The 20298-nt window shown below is 41.4% G+C and overlaps 1 protein-coding gene across 4 annotated transcripts in view; it reads right to left on the reverse strand.

Moving 5' to 3' along the window:
• Positions 1-20298, reverse strand: part of ppp1r1c (protein phosphatase 1, regulatory (inhibitor) subunit 1C) — a 115998-nt gene that overhangs the window by 47872 nt on the left and 47828 nt on the right. For 2 of the 4 annotated variants that reach the window (XM_078551934.1, XM_078551930.1), the window contains exons 5-6: positions 10990-11040; positions 4643-4894 (exon numbers count right to left, since the gene is read on the reverse strand). In XM_078551934.1, the coding sequence (XP_078408060.1) occupies positions 4643-4894; positions 10990-11040 (303 nt within the window). The remainder of the gene's footprint in view (positions 1-4642; positions 4895-10989; positions 11041-20298) is intronic. The other 2 variants (XM_078551932.1, XM_078551931.1) reach the window with 1 other exon arrangement.

Genomic DNA, 20298 nt, shown 5'->3' on the forward strand with positions numbered 1-20298 from the left:
AGCAGGGACTGCAGCAGAGATGAGCAAACTGCTCACAGCACGTGATGGAGGAGGCCATTCAAGTGGGGGGAGTGAGTGAAAAGGAATGTAGTTGTAGTCGGGGACTGTTAGGGGGTTGGACACTGGTCTCTGCAGCCAAGAGCAAAAGTCCTGAAGGCTTTATTGCCTGCCTGATGATTGGGTTAAGGACATTTCCTCTGGGCTGGAGAGGAACTTGGAGTGGGAGGGGAAGGATCCAGTTGTGATGCCCCATGTGAAGGCCTGGATGGACGTCCTCTTTCCAGCGGATGTGGGGAGGAGGCCAAGCAGGGAGACAAACCCTGCATTGGCGGAAGTCTCCAGGACAGTCAGTGCCCTGTGCCGCCAGCAGAGGACTGCCCTGCAATGCAGAAAAAGGATGAATGACCTCATTCGTGCTGCCAGGGTAAGTGAACCCTCGGCTGCTTACACCTACCTCAATGAATGGTACAGAAGTCATGGGCCCCAGTGGCACCATGATAAGGTCATGCCTCACAGCTCCACTGCAGTCTATCTACTCTGCTGGTGGAGAAGACACTGCACAAGAGAAGTTAAGCCATAATCATAGAGAGAGGGAAAAGGCGAGAGTGGGTTGGCCACAATTGAAACAACTGACCAACTTCAAGGAGCGGGCAACCCTGTTGGCAGGGGTGGAACAGAATAGATCCATCAGAGATGGAGAGACTGGCTTGCAGCCTCCATCCAGTAAGGATCCATGCATGTCATCGAAACCTCAGGGTCAAGGGTGCCTCCATGTTGGAGGCAGCTCATGCAGTCACTCGCTCTCTCCTCTCTCAATTAAAGGGGCAACCAGGTAGAGGCCAAAGGAAGATGAGGAAGCCCTGTCCAGCTTGAACACAAGCCCAGGGAGGAGTGAGGACATCACTAAAGAACAATGTGCACCTGTAGAGTTGTCACAGCAGACACCTGCACCCTCCACCACCACAGAGACACACACCTCGGTGGATATTGGTTCTAGTTTAGAAGGGGTCCCAAATATTGGTGGAAACTGCATGAACATGGGTCCGCAGCAGGAGGGGGCAGGGTCAGCCAGGCCCACCGGCATGTGGAGGAGTGCTGGGGAAGAGGCATCTGTGAGGTTCACACCCAATGACGGGCCTCTGGAATTGGCCTTCCAGGAAATGTTGGAAAGGCAGCAGGAGGCGGGGGAAAATCAGGCAGAGATAGCGGAGTCCCTCAACAGGGTGGCATGTGAGGCAGGGGAGACTGTTCGCCTGCTGGCTGCTGAAGTGGTGCCGACATGTCCACACCATGTCCAGGTTTCAATGGGGAAACTGGTCCAGCAGATTCTGCCAGAGATGCGTGCAGTCCTGCACTCCATCGCGGTAGCCATGGGTGAGCTTCTGCAGTGGCTACGTGAGAGGGGGATGAGTCACCTTGACCTCCCTCCAGTTGCCCCTTCCCCTCAAGGAGTCAGGCAGGGGCCTTCAGCGCCCAAAGGGAGGAGCAACAGCTGTTGGACACCTCTGAGATCTCCATTCAGGACTCCTGCATTTTTCCACCTTGAAGATCCGAATGTTGGGAGAAGTTGCTGGTTGAAGATCTGAACCCTGGAAGAAGTTGCTGCACCGAGACCAATCATCTCCTGGGTGCTGCTGCACAGAGAAGATCCACGTGGTAGATGCTCCACCCAGTGCTGCATGTGGTGTTCCAAGGCCTGGTCGCTGGAGGCCATCCATCTTCTCTTCAGATCTCCGTGAGCTGCCCCAGGCCTTTTTAAGGTAAGTGGCGACATTTACATGCTACGTTGGTCCAGACATGTTCTGGATCAGTGTGATTTCCTGCTGGCAGCGCAGATGATTGGGCGGGGGGACGGCGATTCCAGTCGGGCCTTCATCTGCATCCCATTAACAGGATGCCAACCTCTGGCGGGAATAGCGACCCACCATGGCGGGCGGGGACATAAGATCCCGCCGCCATTTTACGCCGGCAGGAATGGATTTTTCAGCTCCCACCGTATTGTGTCCTCCCCACCCCCCCTCCCACCATCACACCCACCACGAATGGGCCTGGCAAATTCCACCCACTGTCTTAAACTTAAATAAAGGCAATTACAATGGAATGAAGACAGAATTGACTAAAGTGGAATGGGAAATAGGGTTATAAGGTAAGATGGTAGAGAAGCGGTGGCAGGCATTCAAAGAGACATTTAATAACCTTATGCAGGGTTTGAAAGCAGAGAATGGCTGGACACACTAATTGAAGTGTTTTAACATTTTATTTCAAAACTTTGCAAAATAAGAGACACTGTACAGCCTCTTTTCTCAGTCAGTGGGATAGGCCACATTGTAGCTAATGCTGATTGTGGTAAAGTAGCTGGAAATAAACATGTTATGACGTTGTGAGGAAAAAACAATTTGGTTATTTAGGGAAGTCTAAAGGGGACAGGCATTGATTTGACTTCCATTATTGTATATCTTACCTTACCCATGGTATAAAGGCTATGACCAGATGAAAAAAAATCATTTTTAAAAACCTTGTCACCTTGATATTTATTTTCAATATTACACTGCGGCATATTTTTTTCAATTAAACTTAGAAAATGGGCCTATACTGCATAAATTAATCTAACGTGAAATATGTTTATATGAAGCAGCACTTTCAGTATACAAACATTTTTGTATTAATACTCACTTTCAGAAAGTTCTTGACAGTAATAAGTTCCAAAATTATTGATGCAACAAATCTTGATTCAAAAGATTCAAATACTACAAACTTACTTCAGTAAAAGCTCTGTAAATTTATTTATCAGGAAAATCCAAAGATATAATGATAGCACACTGTAAAAGACTACTGGCCTATTAATCTGCATGGCAGAGTTATAGTTCCCTCTGCCAGACACCGGTGTGAATCAGTGAGGTTTTCATTTTGTTACAAATTGAGATAAGACATTATGAAAGTCTACCTGAATCAGCACATACAGACTTGTTTCTAATTCTCTGCCAGCATTTTTTGCCTTACTGCATGTACGGTCATTTTTTTTGTATTTAAAGAGTACAGTTTTTAAGACTTATGTGTTAGCCTGTACAGTGATATGATGTTACTCTTAAAGTGACTCAGTGCAGCTGAGGGAATTCTGGGGAAACAAGATTATAAGAGATCTGCATGGATTTTAAACCCTTTAGGTATGATTCAGTGATTTGTAGTAAGTATTTTAGTAAGCTGTCTCATTTAAGGAGAGACCACTTGTACAAACTCACATACAATTAAACCAGACAGACTGTATATGCAATGATTAATTGATTAGTAATGATCGCTACCAATATTGATGTAGGTAATCAGTTACGGACAATCAATTTCTGAAAATAAATCTTTGTGATTACTCATTACGATAGGATTAGCACACATGCTTGAGAGCATTAACTAAAGCCAAGAACCGGTCATAGACATGATAATGGTGCTGCATTTCAGATCTATATAGTGTCAAAGTTGAAATATATTGATCTGACGTAATGCCAGAACATTATCGACTTAGAGACTTTCTGATCTGAAGCCAATAAAAATAACATATTGGTTTTAAAGCTTGGCAGGAGGTGCCTGCTAACAGCAAAAGAAAAAAACTGCTTTAAAATAATTCTGCTAATACATTTAAAAGTGGTACTAACCAGTCCCATTAAACCCCTAAGCAATTGCAAAGTATTCTACAGGTATTGAGATTCATTCACTTGAGACCAAACTGAAAATAACTGGTTCTAAGGTTTCAGGAAAGGGGGTGCCTTCAATGTGATGCATACCTCTTTCCTCCCCAGGTATTACCCTTATATTGGGACATTTCAATCACCTCACATGCTACTGTCACTGTTCTTTAGGCCTCAGCTCCCTTTAGGTACTGATTTTCAAAATATTATGTTTCCAAACTGAACTTTCTACTGAATTAACTGCAGGTCATTAGAAATGTAATGGAAATTTTTGATCACTTTTTACATTAAGTCTCATAACAAAAGGGGTAATTTCAGCCTTCCTCACCCACTTTTCCATTGGTTTACTGCCCAAGCTGTGAAGGTGAAAATTATCTCCCCACTTTAAATCTGTTTTTAATAGTCTTTGCAGTGTTACACATTAATCACTGAAAAATAATTTGAATCAAGTTATTTTTTATTTAAATGACATGGCATATCTATGACTTCTTATGGAGAATATTAGAGATTTGAGTAATGTTCTCCATAGAAAAATAGCAGTTTTCTTTTGTTTTTGACAATGCATAGTTCAAGATTTGAAATGTTTTTAGCCATTTTATTGTGTAGTGGCACTCAATAAATTTGTCTTCAAGATTGTTAATTATGAATAATTGAGCTACATTGATATTCAATAATCTCCCTCAAATGTGACTTCTATTCTCAACATTCATCTACATAAGTAAGAAAAATAAAAGATGGCTGTATAAACTGAAAACTGTATTCAAACCCTAATACGCGAGTAGGTTATTGAAAGCATTTGAAAATGTAGCACCATCGCAAAACAAGAGGCCCCTATAATCTGGTGGCTTCACAGCTGGGTCTCAGCGTTCTGGTGACCGGTCTCTCATCGAATCATCGAGAAGCTTGCATGTTGATTATATATAGTGATGGTGGGAGCAATAATTCTAGAACTGCCATTGACTTACCACCAATAGAGCTGTTGCCTGGGTGGTCCTCGGCATTTAGAAGCAGTTTGATGCCTGTTTGGTTGCTGATGTGTTCACAGCAGTTGAGAGGGCCCCAGTCTGTGTCTGCCAAGAAAGCAGGGGCTCCATTGCTGTGACAGCACTCAGTCATCATTGGGCTGAGCTCGTCTAGGCAGCTGGGGTCACTTTCAGAGTAATCCTGCTCCGGCTGCTCCTGTTTCTGAAGATGGTGCTCCACCAGCAACTGAAGTTCTGCTTCAACAAGAGCACTTCATTTAATAATTAGTTCATGCTAGCCAGAATGCAGTTACTTGTTTTATCTGTGCAATAAATCAATTTACATTTGAAGGTCATAGCAGGTTTCTGGCAAAAGGGAATGATGAGCCACCCAAACCAAACTGCATTAATATGCAGTAAAATATGTTGTAAATGCAATTTCTAATAATTTCACAAATTAAATAAACTGAATAATTGTATATTATTAATCAGGCACTCATTCTCATACTCTGTTTCTACAAATCAGGCAATCTGAGCCTAGTGAAAGTTTGATCTCTGAAGGCACCTTCATTTTTTTAAAAAATGAATCATTGATCACGTCAGAGGCTATTTGGATGCCTATTTATTCAAATCTACTTTCAACTTTTAAAGTAAAGTAATTATACATTTAACATGCATGTATTTCATTTGTTCCATGCTCTTCAAAAAGAGCACTTAAATGCTAAGCTGCCTTATGTAAATACAACTTTTACTTCTGAGTAAAACAATGAATTACTCACTCTGGGCACTTAATGAAAATGTAGATAAAGCATTTGCTCTAACAAAGTCACTGAACTATTCAGGATTTAGAATCCCAATGCACGTCACTGTCAGACAAGTATCTCCTTGGCATAGTTTTGAGAACCACAATGCAGCCTTTCTCCCAATCTAATGTGCAGATCAATATGATTAGAGACGTTGTCAGTATAGTCAATTTATTCCTTTTCCAAGGCTTAGGTTTAGTCTGAATAAAAGCCTAACATTATGTTGCTGTGCTGTGTGCAATCAGTATTTCTGTGAAAGAATAAAAAGTTATCATAAGAACTAAAAGTAAGTTAGAACAACAGCATTTTTTATAACTGATAATAATGTATTATCTTCTGAATATAAAACAAATCCTTATTTCCACTTACAACTTCAAATGAAAGTTAATCTGTCTTCAATAAAATAGCTTTCTTCCTGATAAAATACCTGAATGCTGAGTTTTGCAGATCACATACTTCACATTCAGACCTCCAAATGTATTGTGTAGCAATAAAGGCCAATTAATCAATCCAAATGCTGCTTAACTTGAATACTGATGAAAAGATGGATATCTTGCTGAAGATTTTCATCTTGCAATCATCAGGGCAAATGAAAGAATGCTAAGTTTCAGACGATCGCAATAATTTTTACTGCAGGAGAAAAGGATACTGATTGGCTTGCAAGATGTTTCTGATTGACTAAGACATTGTGATGGAGAAAACAACAGGAAACTACAGGTTCCTCAAGCTTGTGGATAATTCAAAAAAGGTGCAAGGTTTGAACATATTCCTTTTGTTTGCAAAAAATGGAACCCTGCTTATGAATGCATGTTGCTTCTAGCAGGCATAAATGAGCCATGTTATGAGCTGAACTGATTAACTTAAATTGCTTTTTATTGCTATTAGCCATTAGCTAGTGTGCTCAGGATTATTCAGCAAGTGCTGCCCAATTGCAGAATCACATCTAAAAGCAGATGTTTTGTTTTGAGTTTTATAAGAGTGGGCTAGTTTTATTGTACTCTGTCTATTATGAACAACTAAAGGGACATTCTGAAGAAGAGTCATCTGGACTCGAAATGTTAACTCTTTCTCTCCACAGATGCTGTCAGGCCTACTGAGTTTTTCTAGCAAATTTTGTTTTTGTTTCAGATTTCCAGCATCTGCAGTATTTTGCTTTTATAAAGGAACATGCTGTTTGAGTCGATCAACCAACCGTTGGGGTGAATGGCCTACATACCTAGCTTTGGCAACATATCTGGCTTTTTAGCAACATTCAAGTTCTGAATTACCAAATGACTATTTAACCTCTTGGTTTCAAATAACATCAGAAGTTTGTTGCAAAACCTCACTTTCAATAGATACAATACAGCAAAAACTCCTCAGGTGAGCAACATGTTTCACTAATCTAGTCATTCTTGTTCACTAAGCTCACTGAATGTTTGACATTGATTTGAGTTGGCAGACATATATCCTTTAAATAGTCAGCAATTGAAGTCATTTCATAATTTATAATTCCATCTTTGATTTAGGGGATAAGAAGATGCAATCCCTTCACAGTGAATTCCTTATTATGTGTCAGTAGCACTTGAGCTTACAAGGTCCACTCAAATTGGGATCACTGGCTGTCACTGTGCCTATGAAACAACAACCCACTATGTTAGAAAATAAAGAAGGAAAAATAGCTTTTGTACAAATGTTCCCTTCTATTGGGTCTATTAATTGACCTATACCCTTTAAACAGAATAAACCTGGAGTTGCATTTCAATTATATAATTCCCTGGAAGTGATTTTAATTCTACCTGCCGGTCAGGAACCAGATGGTTCAACAGTCAAATGTGCCCTGCCTGTCCTGAAACCAGCAGGATATCACCACTTCTAATTGTAACGTGTTCAACTATACTGATGGCAAGGATACCCACCCAGAGTCAGTGATGCTCTTTATCACATATCCATTGTCAAGGGCCAATAGCATTATCTGGACACGGCACAATTTTAACAGTGGCCTGAGCAGGAAGCCACAAGTTTCCTGTCAGCCCAAACTAAAAGGGAAAAGGATCAAGTCCAGTAGATGCCCCAAACAAATGTTTTTTTAAATATTTTTCATGTGAGACTGGGAAAACAGGAGTGCTCCTTTGGATCCCACAAGGAAATCTTGCATATCCCCTGCCAAGAAACCCACTCCCCCACCAGCCACTCCACCACCACCCCCCACCCAACCCCACGCCAACCCCAGGACAGCCGTCTCAGCTGATCCTGCCAAGCTGTACAGCTTTTATCTGGTTCCTGATGTTTGTGCACTTTGAACAGGTGAGAAATTGTTTGGGAAGATTTAATGGAGGTTTGTGTAGTATAAGGGTCTGGCATATATAGGGTTAATGTGGGACTGAGTATAGTACGGCCCTTACGGTGATGTAAGAAGGCACATAACCCAGGCCCAGGGGTCAGTGCAGTGTTGAGCAGAGACAGGTTAAGACCTAACCATGGAGATGGTTCCTAACCTGTACCCTTTACCATACATGTGTAAATAGTCCTACTTGTTAATAAAGATTTACAGTTAACCTACTGAAGACTATGAAGAGTTCTTTAAGAGACACCATTCTGTAACCAGCACTCTCCCTCCCCATTTTTCCCTGCCAATTTGTTTCATCCCTTCCTAAAGGCATTGACTCACTGATGGAATATCATTCAATAGGTAGAAGACCTTCACCTAAACTGCCAATATTCATGTTTAAGTCTTGGTGATAAAAGTCACTCCTAGGAATCCTATAACTGAAATACAACTCCAGTCATTCAGTCTTTAGGTATCACAATGGAGCTTGGTCAGCCCTCAGCTAACATTAACGTACATGCTTGCCCAGCCGGTATCATATAGTATCACTCAATACCAATCATGAACAGGAAGCTTTTTAAGCCAGCATCATTGGGCAGAATTTTTCAGTGGGCGTGCAAGGGAGGGCCCAACACACGGACGCGTGAAATGACGTGCAATGATGTCGGGTGTGCGTCCCAACATCATCGTGCAGTCCCGCGATATTTCATTTGGTGGGCGTGCACCGGAGTTGGCTGCGTGCCCGCCAATATGTAAATGGCCTATTAGGCCATTAAGAAAGTAATTGATGTAATTGTTAACGCTTAAGGTTGACGGGCAGGCAAAAAGGCCAAGCGGCCTTCACATTTTTTAGGAAACCTCATCCACGAGCAGGATGAGATTTCCTAAAGCTTTTATTAAATAAATAATTTTTTTCCCCCAAATATAAAAACATGTCCCATCTAATGTGACACAGTTAACTTGTTGAATCCTTTATTTAATTATTTTAATATCGATTCAATCTCCCTGAGGCAGCTCCGTGCTTCAGGGAGATTGAAGTGCTCTTTCACGCACATGCGCGAAAGAGTGCTGGCGCCGACTCTCCCTCATCCCCCCGCCCACACAGGTAGCGCTGAGCGCTACCGGTCAAGTCTTAGCTGGACGGGCCTTAATTGTCCTGCCCGCATAAAATGGCGGCGTGTAGCCGATCGCAGGCGGAGATTGGCTCCGTGCCCCCCCCGTCTGCTCCCGCCAAGCCCGCCTGCCATATGAAAAATTACTGAACCATCACCAACCATCAACTTGACCTAGATCAGCTAACAGCATGGATCAAAGATCCAACCTTGGATCTTGTTGGCTTCTGTTATTGAGCTACTCACTGCTTATTTGGGCTCCACCTTTTAAAACAAACTAATATCATTTGTTCACATCATTGATATTTAGAGAAGAAAGCAAGGGTGAAAAGTGAATACTATCTAAATGAGACAATCAATGTGTGAATTTTAAGGAGGACTGCTAATAATAATCAAAAATAGGCATGATCACCAGCCCAGGTCAACTTTAAAACTAATGCTGCTACCTCCGTGGTATGGACCAAATGAGGACGATCCAAAGTTTGTCCGTTGGTCTATGTTGTGATCCCAGCCACAAATGCTCCTTTCCCAATCCCTGACCCTCTCCCATTCCCATTCTTCTGTTTATTGTCAATACTCCTTTCCTGATTCCCACAGATGCCCCCTCTTCAATCCCCCCCATCGCAACCCCACTTATGACTCTTTCCTAATCTTTGCAGATGCTCCTCCATCGATCCTCACAGATATTCCTCTCCTGATTCCCAATTAGGCCGCTCTCCAAATCCTCACAGATGTCTTCTCCCAAGCCTTGCAGATGCCCTCTGACTTACTTGAGGATTTACTTGAGGCAATACCATGGCCCATCTTCTCGGGAAAGCTGCCTGGGCACATCCTTTAGCTTTCCGCAGCTCACCAGTTTGATGGTGATGAGACCAGATGCCCAATGCCATGTGTGCCTCAGGCCTATCTGCTCAGACTGAGCTAACAATCCCTGCGCCACCTGCGGCCTGATTATGCCTCATATTTCTAAACCAATATGGTAAATGGCAATTTTTCATTGTATTTAGCTTGTATGAATTTTAGTAACACAAGCATTACTTTGAATTCTGGGACATATTTCTGGATAATTCCTAGAAGTCTTCTGGACAAAGAAATCTTGTTCCTCTTGTTTCAGTCAGAAAAGTCAGCATGTACCTCTTCCTTTCAAGTTTCATGTTTGATGTCCAATTTATATTTAGTCAATAATTTCAGTTGGAGTAACAACTAAGAGACAACAGTTAGCATCAACATCCAGACTTGGAAGAGAAAGATCAACTAAGATTGCTGCCCTTGATTGTTATCCAGTTATCCTTCCCGCTTCCCCACCCCACCCCCCACTTCTGGAAGGTCCATATGTTTAGTTGTTGTGTAGCACCTCAAGTTCAGAAACGTTAGCCTGTAGATCTGAACAGTTTAGTAACATTTAAAGCAGAAGAGTGCCCACTGGAGGGCTACCAAGAACATGAAACTTATTGTAAGAGGAACGCCAGTAGGAAAAGAGAGGGAGTTAAAATTGGTTTTAAAAATATCTAGGAAATAACCCTGTTGCAGCAGATGAAAACTGAGTCCGAAGAAGCATAATGCTTAATGTGTATATAAATAAATGAAGCAATGAAGCATGAGCACACATCCCAGGGAAAGACATTGAGATAGTTTGGCCAACTGAGGCAGAAAAGCAGAGGCTGAAGTTGCCAACTGACTGACCTTTCCTCAATTCTCTCCTACAGCGCACACCTAAGTAGGATATTGCGTAAGTAATCTCATCTTCAAAATGTTGAAGAAACTACTCCTAATCGACGTCAGCCTGGCTGTAATGCAATACAACGTATAGAGTCTTAATCGAATAGGAATGCAGTTAGGAGAAAAACAAATGAAAAAATCTTGTCCTGTGAGCACACCATCACATTGTTTCTTCATTTGAAGGTGGAATAATGTTTAGAAGCCAATTAAGTTGTAGGACTATCCACAAATATGTTTAAACGCAAGAGTATCAGTAATGAAAGGTAGCTTGTAACACATTTATTTATAGAATATTGCCTTGGTTTCATATATTCTGCTACCACAAAAAGATCTGGGATTACTACAGTATCAGTAGCATAATATCACTGACTTTGAGGTCTGACCACACTCTTATCAATATTGCCTTACCACCTATGCCATTTACACATTTCACTCCCAGAAGTGGAAGACCAGCATCATCTAGAAGGAAATAATGTTAATGGAAATTCAGATCTTTAATGATATATAGGAACACTGAGTGGTATATATACAATTAAAGTGGTTGCCAATGGACAAGGATGTAATTAAACCTCAATATTCCCATAATGCAAACTGGTTCGCTTTCATCCTAAATTAAAACATTAGTATTCCGAGAAGGTACCGCAAGACATGTAAAGCTATCAAGGACTAAAACTTTCAGAAATTTAAAAACAAAATGATATATTTATAACTGTAATTTAACCAGAATGTGTATTAAAGCATTATTTGACTTCAAATATTTCATTTAACTACTGAATGAAAGTAACTTATCGCCTATTATTGTGTTATATAGTGAGATAATATCTGATTTAAAAGTTAATCAGGCCATTTCTAGTTAAATTACCCTTTAATCATTTAGCCACTTCTTTAACTTCAAAATATCTTTAATCATCATCAAACTGCTGTGCTGTGGAAGCCTAAAGGAAGTGCCCAGGCAGCTTTCCCAAAAGGGCCACAGTGTTGCTGGTAGCAATCCTCATGCACATCCCAGCGATTGTTTGATTGAATCAAGCAGCGCGTTTCTTCGGTTGTTTGTAATAAGCAGAATACTGACCACACTCAACCAGTCCATGCTTTCAAAACCCAAAACAAAATCTCTACTGTTAGGTGTGGTTCCACAATTAGGCAGCAATCTTCCTGAACAATTCTAAGTGCACTAATAGCTACACTAACAACAAATTTAAGATAATCAGTCGAGATCGTAAGGTGGCTTATTTACACTTGCTAGAAACAACATACATTTGTATGCAGGCTCTGCAAACAAAGCCTTGCACCTTTTTTGGATTACCTGGGAGCCTATAGTTCATTGTTGCTTTCTTCATGGAAATACCTTGGTCAATTAGAGTCTATTTGCCAACAAATCAGCACCCTTTTCTCCTGTAGTATAAATTATTGTGATCATTTGAAATTTGGCATTCTTGCATTTATCTTGATGACTGCAAGATGAAAAGTTTTGGCAACATGTCTCTCTTTTCAGCAATATTAATCAGGATTCCTTTGTTACTAAATCACTCTTAGACCGTAAGTTTATGTATGTGGTTTACCCACAGCAGTAGTTGTTCTGGTTTAAAATGAAGATCAGTGCTAAAACAGATGAGGGGCATTAAAAATTCAAATATATGAAAGTCCTCACTGCTGACTTTTGTGCCTCATTTCATAGCTGTAGTAAAATAAGAAAGGAGAGAAAAAAATAGAGAGCAGTGAATTCAGTTGTATACAATGCAGAAGGGCAATGTGGCAGAACATGTAAAGAGGCAAAGTGTACTCAGACAGTATCACAGCCAATCTAGAATATCATCAGTGATACTATGTTTCGTGGTCACAGCTATGACATAAAGAAACACATGAGGCCATGGCTTGATTGTTGCAATAATGTGCTATGCCACTGGTTTGCTTTACTTATTTTATTTTTGATTACCAGAGATGTTTGCAGTGCAGAAGATCATTTGACCTTCATATCTTTGCCCTCATTTAACCACAGCAACCCAAATTCCACTCTCCCCTTTCTCCTTATCTTCCCATCTTGCTCTGTTTAGCCATTCTTTCCTTGAAAGGTGCAGTAGCCTTTGTCCCAACCATTCCTGACAGCAAACTAATCCATTCTCCAAATCCTGCTGCATAAAATTATTTTTCTTAACTTTTCTCTTATTGTCCTCTTAGTCATAATTTTAAAGACCTCTTGTCAGTAACTCTGCAACCAGAAGATGAAATGTTCTTTCTACTGTATCTTTTGCAATTTAAAAATTCTCCTTTTAACCTATTCTACAACAGTGGAAAAAGTCTGAGAAATGTATTTCCTGATACCACCCTGATGCACCTTTGCTTTATGCACGCTATGGCTTTTAATGTCCCTTTTATAATGTGGCACCCATAACTGAGCAGAGTATCTTAACTCTGGCCTAGCCATTCCCTAGTGCAATTTTATAATTAATTCTTTACTCTTTTTTCTATTTATCTGTTCAAACCTTTTCTGGCAGCGAAGAACTAATAAAATGATGCATTCACTTTTAAAGTAATATGTGTCACTTTATAATAATGGTTTAGCCAGAAGTCACATAATATCCATGCTATACGAAGACATGACAGAAAAGAATACAAGATTCAGCATTTGTGGTCCAGCCCAAAAAAGGTACTTACCACAACACCGGTGCCAATGCTATTTAAGAAAATAAAAAAAACTGTGTAATACTGCTCACATACCACAGGACTAAACTAATATTCTTGACAAGGATATTTTATCAATTAAACTTTAGTACATTCTATATATAATTTTGTTTGAGGCAAAAATTTGCAAGACATATTGCAACAGCCTGTTTTTAAAAATAGGCTTGTGTCATCCAGCCTCAACTGGTCGCCCTATCACCTTGGGCTTGGAGAAAGTCATAAATTGTAATTTAAGCGGTGCTTAAGGGAGTGCTGATTTATTGGGAATCCTGTCCTTCAAATAGAACATTAAACTGAGGTACTATCTACATACTCTGGTTCAGATAGACATTAAAAAGCATTATTGAAGGATAGCAGAATGTTCTTCTGTTTTAGTCAATAATTCTATCTTAACCAATAGCCACCAAAGATAACAGATGAACTGGTAATTTATCTCATTGTTGTCAATATGCACAGAACTGTGACCATGTTTGCCTTCATGACAATGGTCACTTTATGCTGAATAATTATCTTTATGAATCCTTCAGGAACATGTAAAGTTTAAATTCATGTATCCAATAATTTCCATAAATCTGAAGTTGCTAATAATAACAGATGGTTGTGATTGTTGGGGGCTAATCTTTGATAATGCAGAATGTCATTACAGAAGTTCCTCAGGGAAATGGCATTACCATCACCAAATTTCCCACTGTCAACAGCCTAGGGGTCAGCATTGACCAAAGACTTAATTGGGCCAACCATATAAATACTGTGGTTACTAGAGAAGTCAGAGGCTTGGAATTTTGTGGTGAATGTCTCACCTCCTGAATCCCCAAAGCCTGTCCAACATCTACAAGTAACAAGTCAGGAGTGTGATAGAATACTCGTTGTCAATTGTTGTAAAAACCCATCTGGTTCACTAATGTCCTTTAGGGAAAGAAATCTACAGTCCTCACCTGGTCTGGTCTACATGTGACTCCAGGCCCATAGCAATGTGGTTAACTCTTAAAGAAAAAAATGACCCCTGAACAAGGGCAATTGAGGATGGGCAATAAATACTGGCCTAGCCAGCGATGCCCACATCCCATGAATGGATAAAAAAAATAGTTGCCTGAATGAATGCAGCTCCAATAACACTCAAGAGATTCAACATAATCCAGGACATAGCAGCCACCTTGATTGATAACCAACCCTAAACATTCATTCCTTCCACCACTGGCACACCATGCATGCAGTGTGTACTATCTACAAGATGCATTACAGCAACTTGCCAAGGCTTTTTTAACAAAACCCCCAAACCTGGGCTTTGACCACCTAGAAAAACAAAGGCAGCGGGCACGTAGGAACATCACCACCTCTCAGTCACATATCATGCTGACTTTAAAATATATCACCATTCCTTCATTGTCACTGGGTCAAAATCCTGAAACTCCCTGCCTAACAGCACTGAGGGAGCACTTTTACTATATGGATTACAGTGGTTCAAGAAAGCGGCCCACCACCATCTTCTCAAGGTTAATTAGGGATGGGCAATAAATGCCAACTTTCCCAGAGTCCATGAGTGACTAAAAAAAAATGTTCTTCAACTAACCGTCTTCAGTTGCTTCATCAGTATTCTTTCATTCATCATAATATCAGAAATGGTATTGATCTCTGATAAGTCCACAATTTTCATCTTCATACACGAATACGCAGAGAATGAAGCATACCTGCCAGCATACAGCAATACCTGAATGACATCCAGGCTATGGATGGAAAGTGACAAGCCATATTTATACCATATCGGGTAATGATTATCTCCAACAAGAAAAGGCTCAAACTCTCTTGACCTTCAATGATGTAACCATCACTGAGACCCCATCAGCGACATTCCAAGGGTCATCATTGACCACTGATATCAACAATATGGTTACAAGACCAGGCCAGAAGTGATAAATAGGTCACCTCTGGACCTCTCAAAGTTTCTACAAGACTCAAGTCAGGAATGTGATGAATTTCAAATGGAGCAATTTGCTTGATCATCAACCCAGCCACAAGATTCAATATGTGCCCCCTCTGCTGTTGCTGCAGAATATAATACTTGCAGGACATGCTGCAGCAATTCTCCAAGATTAGTTTAACAGTACCTCCCATCCCATTACCTTTATCACCAGAAAGAACAAGAGCAATATCACACATCATTATGGCTCGGACGTATACTGCATTCCTTCTTTGTTGTTGGGTCAACTCCAGGGTATGTCGGAGTAGACAATAAAAATGTAGCTTTGCCAGTATCATCCATATACCATCAACAAATGTAAAATTAAAATCTTGATGTCCTATTTATTGAACAATGAACAACTTCCAGCCCCCAAAATGCAAACATGAAAGTAACAAATATAAGACTATGTGACCCGTGTACTATAATTTGGATATCCCTGTGTTTAAGTGATTGTGTGAAGTGCCCTGAAATTAGGTATTATATCAACACAAATTTCTTTTTATATCAACTGTGCATTATTAATTTCAAATATCTTGATATTGGGGTTTCTACACTCAACTGAAGTAGATCTTTTTGATTGTATTTCATTTTGAGCAGACAAAGCAAATCTATTTGATTCCATTAGATGATCTGAAAGTGCACAATGCAAAAGGGGAAACACTATAGCCATGGTTGCTTCATTGATTACATTAGTGGTAAGTGCCCAAAAATGTATGGCCATTTGCAACACAGCTGCTTTCTGAAGAGATTGCCTTAACTTTGCTGATTCATCTGTTTTCTTACTTGCATGATTAGTTAAACTGCATCATTCGGTTTTAATGTCATATATCAGTGGAATGTTGTTATAACGCACAATGTGCATCTCATTTTCCCTCTATTTCCTAATATCGCATTAGTAAAATATCTTTGTATGAGTAAACTGCTAAGTCCAATGGCAGCATTTTCTGGTCGGTGAGCGGGGGTGGGGCCTGCTCGCCAACGCATAAAATGACATGCAATGATGTCAGGCGGGCGTCCCGACATCACCGCGTGTCATTTAGATTTTCAGTTCGGCAGGTGTGCAGCCGAACTGTCAAAGGCCTATTAAGGCTTGTTAAAAACTAATTAAAACAGTTAAATGAGCTGCCTGTCCAGCCTTAAGGTTGGTGGGCAGGCGAAGAGCCCAGATGGCCTTCGCATTTTTCATGGGATGAGGTTTCATGAAGGTGTTTTAAAATTCAATAAAAATTATTTTAAAAACTCGTTGACATGTCCGAGCTCATGTGACATTGTCATATGAAGGGACATGTTTTAAAAGTTGTTCTTTCCTTATTTAAATTTTAAAACCTTAAACTGATCTCCCCCTGTGCCTTAGGGAGATTTCTGTACTCTTTCGTGCACATGCGCGGAACAGCACAGGCCGCGACTCAGGGAATTCCGCTCACCACCCCCACCCTACCCTATCACCCCCGTCCGCACAAGGAATGCTCAGCGCATCCGGGCGAGCGTCACGTCATGCCGGGCGGGCCTGAATTGGCCCGCCCACATAAAATGGCGGCCCAGACCCGATTGGGGCGCCAATCGAGTTCGCGCTCACTCCCGCCCGTCCCTGCATAACCCCCCCTCCCCCCCAACCGTCAGGGGGAAAGTTCAGCCCCAAATATCTGAATATCTTTGATGTGCGGCAGCTCAGCTGTGATTCCACTAGGCTGCTTAATCTGTAATTTCTTAACAATATGTTAATGCTACTTCAGGACTGATATCCTTTTGCAGTAATTGCTTAGAAATACAAGGACATACATTTCCGAAACACGAAAAGTTAATTAGGCCCTGCAAATCTTTCTCTTTGATCTCACCTCCACATATCTTCTCACTATATCCCTTGATTTTCTCTTTTGGAAACATTCATTGCTTCATCAATCCCTTTGTGCATTGAATCACATTTGCACACACGCAGTGCAAAGTCTCTCATTACAGTGAAAGCTATCCTTCCCATTAATGCCATTACAAGAATATTTTAGAGCTGAAAGCAAGTACGAGTATAGAAATATGTTTTAACATTATAATGCTGAACATCACCTAATGGATGCTATTAAGAAAAGACTGTAAAAAATGAATAATATGAATCATTCACAAGGTTACCTATCACAGAAATCTGATCCATTTAACCATTATTCAAATATGTTTTCAAAGCTTACACTGTGTCAAGGATATTTGAAAATGTTAGGAAATCGCACAGATCCATCAATCATTGGGTTGGATTTTACACACCCCGCTGGTGGGTTTAAAGGTGGGGGTGGGGGGGCATGTAAAATCCAAAGGACGGCCTGCCAGCCACCCTACCTGCCCGCCCCAGCCCCCACCTCAATTTTACCAGTGGAAGGGTTTGTGTCAGGTGTCCTGCCCACCAATGAGTCAATAAGGGCCCTTAAGTGGCTATTACACCCCACTTAAGGGCCTCACCCTGCTACTGCTGGGGTTTAACCGGCGATGGAAGAGGCCCACGCTGAGCAGCCAGGCCAGCAGGTATCTCTGAACCTCCTAGGTCCATCAGAAGCCCCGCTCCAAGTTGTTAGCCCCCTGAAGATTCCCCTCCCCGGCATGGCCTCTCAAACAATGACCCCACTCCCCTTGCTGGGGCCTGCCAGCAAGACCCCACAAATACTATCAAGTTCTGATCCAGTGCTGAATTCCTCCTCAAGCCACGAGTGCAGTACCAGCAGTGGCACTGCCGGTGCTGAAAAGCTGCCATAATCTGATTGGCTGGAAGCGCTCTGAGGCAGAGCTTCCTGCTCCTGAGGGGTGGAAATCCTATCTGCAGTCTATTAAAACCCAGTCGCAGTGGGATAGCCGTTCTTCTGCTGGGTGTGCGGGCTCTCCCCCGACTTTTCAGCTAGGGAAGGGAGGGGTTACCAGGGGGAAACTGCGGGGATCAGATGGCCCGTAAAATCCAGCCCATTGTCTTTTTGAGGTAGGTATTCTCCTCTTGCTTGCTGATTCGTGCACCAGGCGCCCTCTGGCATTTTCAATTTAACAATACGTCACACATGTGACCATTGTCTTGATATCTGAACATTGACAGAGTTTGTGGCCATGAAGTCATCACAACCCAGTCCATTTTTCACCTGATTTCTGCGCGTACATACTTTTTGGTGAATAACACCCAGGAGCAGGAACCCAGGGTAACCCTTCCCCTCCCACCCGACCTCGCTAACCTTGGGAAACCTGCAGCAATGAATGATCCCAGACTAGGATCAGCTGTCACAGACTGGATAGTGAACTTGGAAACAACTTAAGACTCCTGATACAGTTCTATAAAAACTGGGCATTGGGGAAACCCATGTGTCTGCTACACTGCCCAGAACATTTGTCAGATAGGGCAAACAAAGCCTAAACATTGTTGTAGTGTTTTATAACTGTTTTATACAGATTTTAAAGGTTTCTCTTGCAGCCATATTCATTGTCTAGAAATTGTTATTGACATTGCATTGATTAGACAAAGAAAATACATGATTGTTTCTTGTTAGATTACACTGGTTAGTTTGGTTATGTATATTTTTAGAATGTTGTATGATTTGGTGCATTTGGCAGCTTTAGGAACAAGAATGCTGGACTCTTCCTCTTCCCTTCCTACATTCATTCAGAAGTTTTCAATTCTAATCCCAATCGGTGGACTTCGTTTCACTAATGTGGAGATTTTGCTAACTGTCAAATGGAACAGCAGAGTGACACAAAGATATTTGATGGTTTCAACATCTCATGAGGTGGACCGAATTCTGGGGCATTGGGGGTCATTTCGAATTTTGCCGTGAGTATGAATATAACAATATCTGATCAGCTGTCCATTATACACCTGCCCCCATATTCGGCTTTATTGATGTTAACGGAATCTAAAATCATGAGAGGTGCTTAACAGGTGGTCAGTTCGGTATCATTATTGTTACACTACCTCCAAACGTTAAAATTACCCACATTGTGTCAGCTTTGACTGCTGCCCAGGAGCAAACAAAATGTTACTCCACCACCAGACCACCAACTTAGGGAGACCTAGGTCAAAGGTTATGCAGCCATAATGGTTTGGGTTTAGGCAACTGTCAACTACGGGGATGAATTTCAATGCAGGTTCTTCCCTTCCTCTACCGCAACTTGGACAGAAATAGCTCGAAAGCCTCGATAAAAGACATAGGCCAGGATTTTACAGCCCCTCCCGCCCAGCAGGATATTTTGGTCCCACCGAACTGAATGGCGATTTAAATAGCTCGCCAGGGAAAGACACACCACAGCGGGGCCATAAAATCCTGGCCATAAATACCATTCACAACACTTATACAGGATTTCCGCAGCTAATCCACTAAAACTGCAATGGCTTAACATGAGAATCCCTGCTGAAATTCATCCCCAATGATTCTTATACTTGTGCTCTACTTGGAACATAGAAATAATTGAAAAACAAGGATATTATCGATCTTCAATGTAACAAGTAACTCACCAGATTTGTCTAATACAGTAGGCACTAGCCAAGTAATAGGAAATCCAGATGAGGATAATCACATTTGATTAATAAATATAAATGAGTAATAGACTGTCATTGGTATGCAATCTCAATAATCATATTCATATCACATATGCATGCTTAACCTTCTGTATATTTGTTGGTAAAGTGGTGAGCTGAATAACAGAATGTGCAATGTTTTTGAGCTTTCTGAATGCTTTAGTTTCTGGGTTACTGAACGTAAGTAAATATATACATATGAAGCATATTTATTTGCACTGTCTGAATGTACGTCATGCATTTTTATAAAAAATCATGCATGTGGTCAAAATGGTGCCTCCATAGCCACACCTGTGGCTTGTCAGCAGTTTCTACTGGAAAAAACTGGCCCAGATCCTCTGGTCAGCGGCAATGCTGGGGATATTGCTGATAACTGCGAAGATAATTACAGCCCAATCCTTTGCCTTCCTTGCAGCCAGGTCTTCCTATTCTGGCTGCAGCAGCGATCATTCAGTGCAGCCATTCACGGAGAGCAATGGCAAAGAGGGACAGCAGACAGTTCAACGGCAGTGGGGACGGGTTAGTCGGGTGGTGTGGGTGGTCA

The sequence above is a fragment of the Cetorhinus maximus genome, chromosome 11, assembly GCF_964194155.1.
Source record: "Cetorhinus maximus chromosome 11, sCetMax3.hap1.1, whole genome shotgun sequence".
Taxonomy (NCBI): domain Eukaryota; kingdom Metazoa; phylum Chordata; class Chondrichthyes; order Lamniformes; family Cetorhinidae; genus Cetorhinus; species Cetorhinus maximus.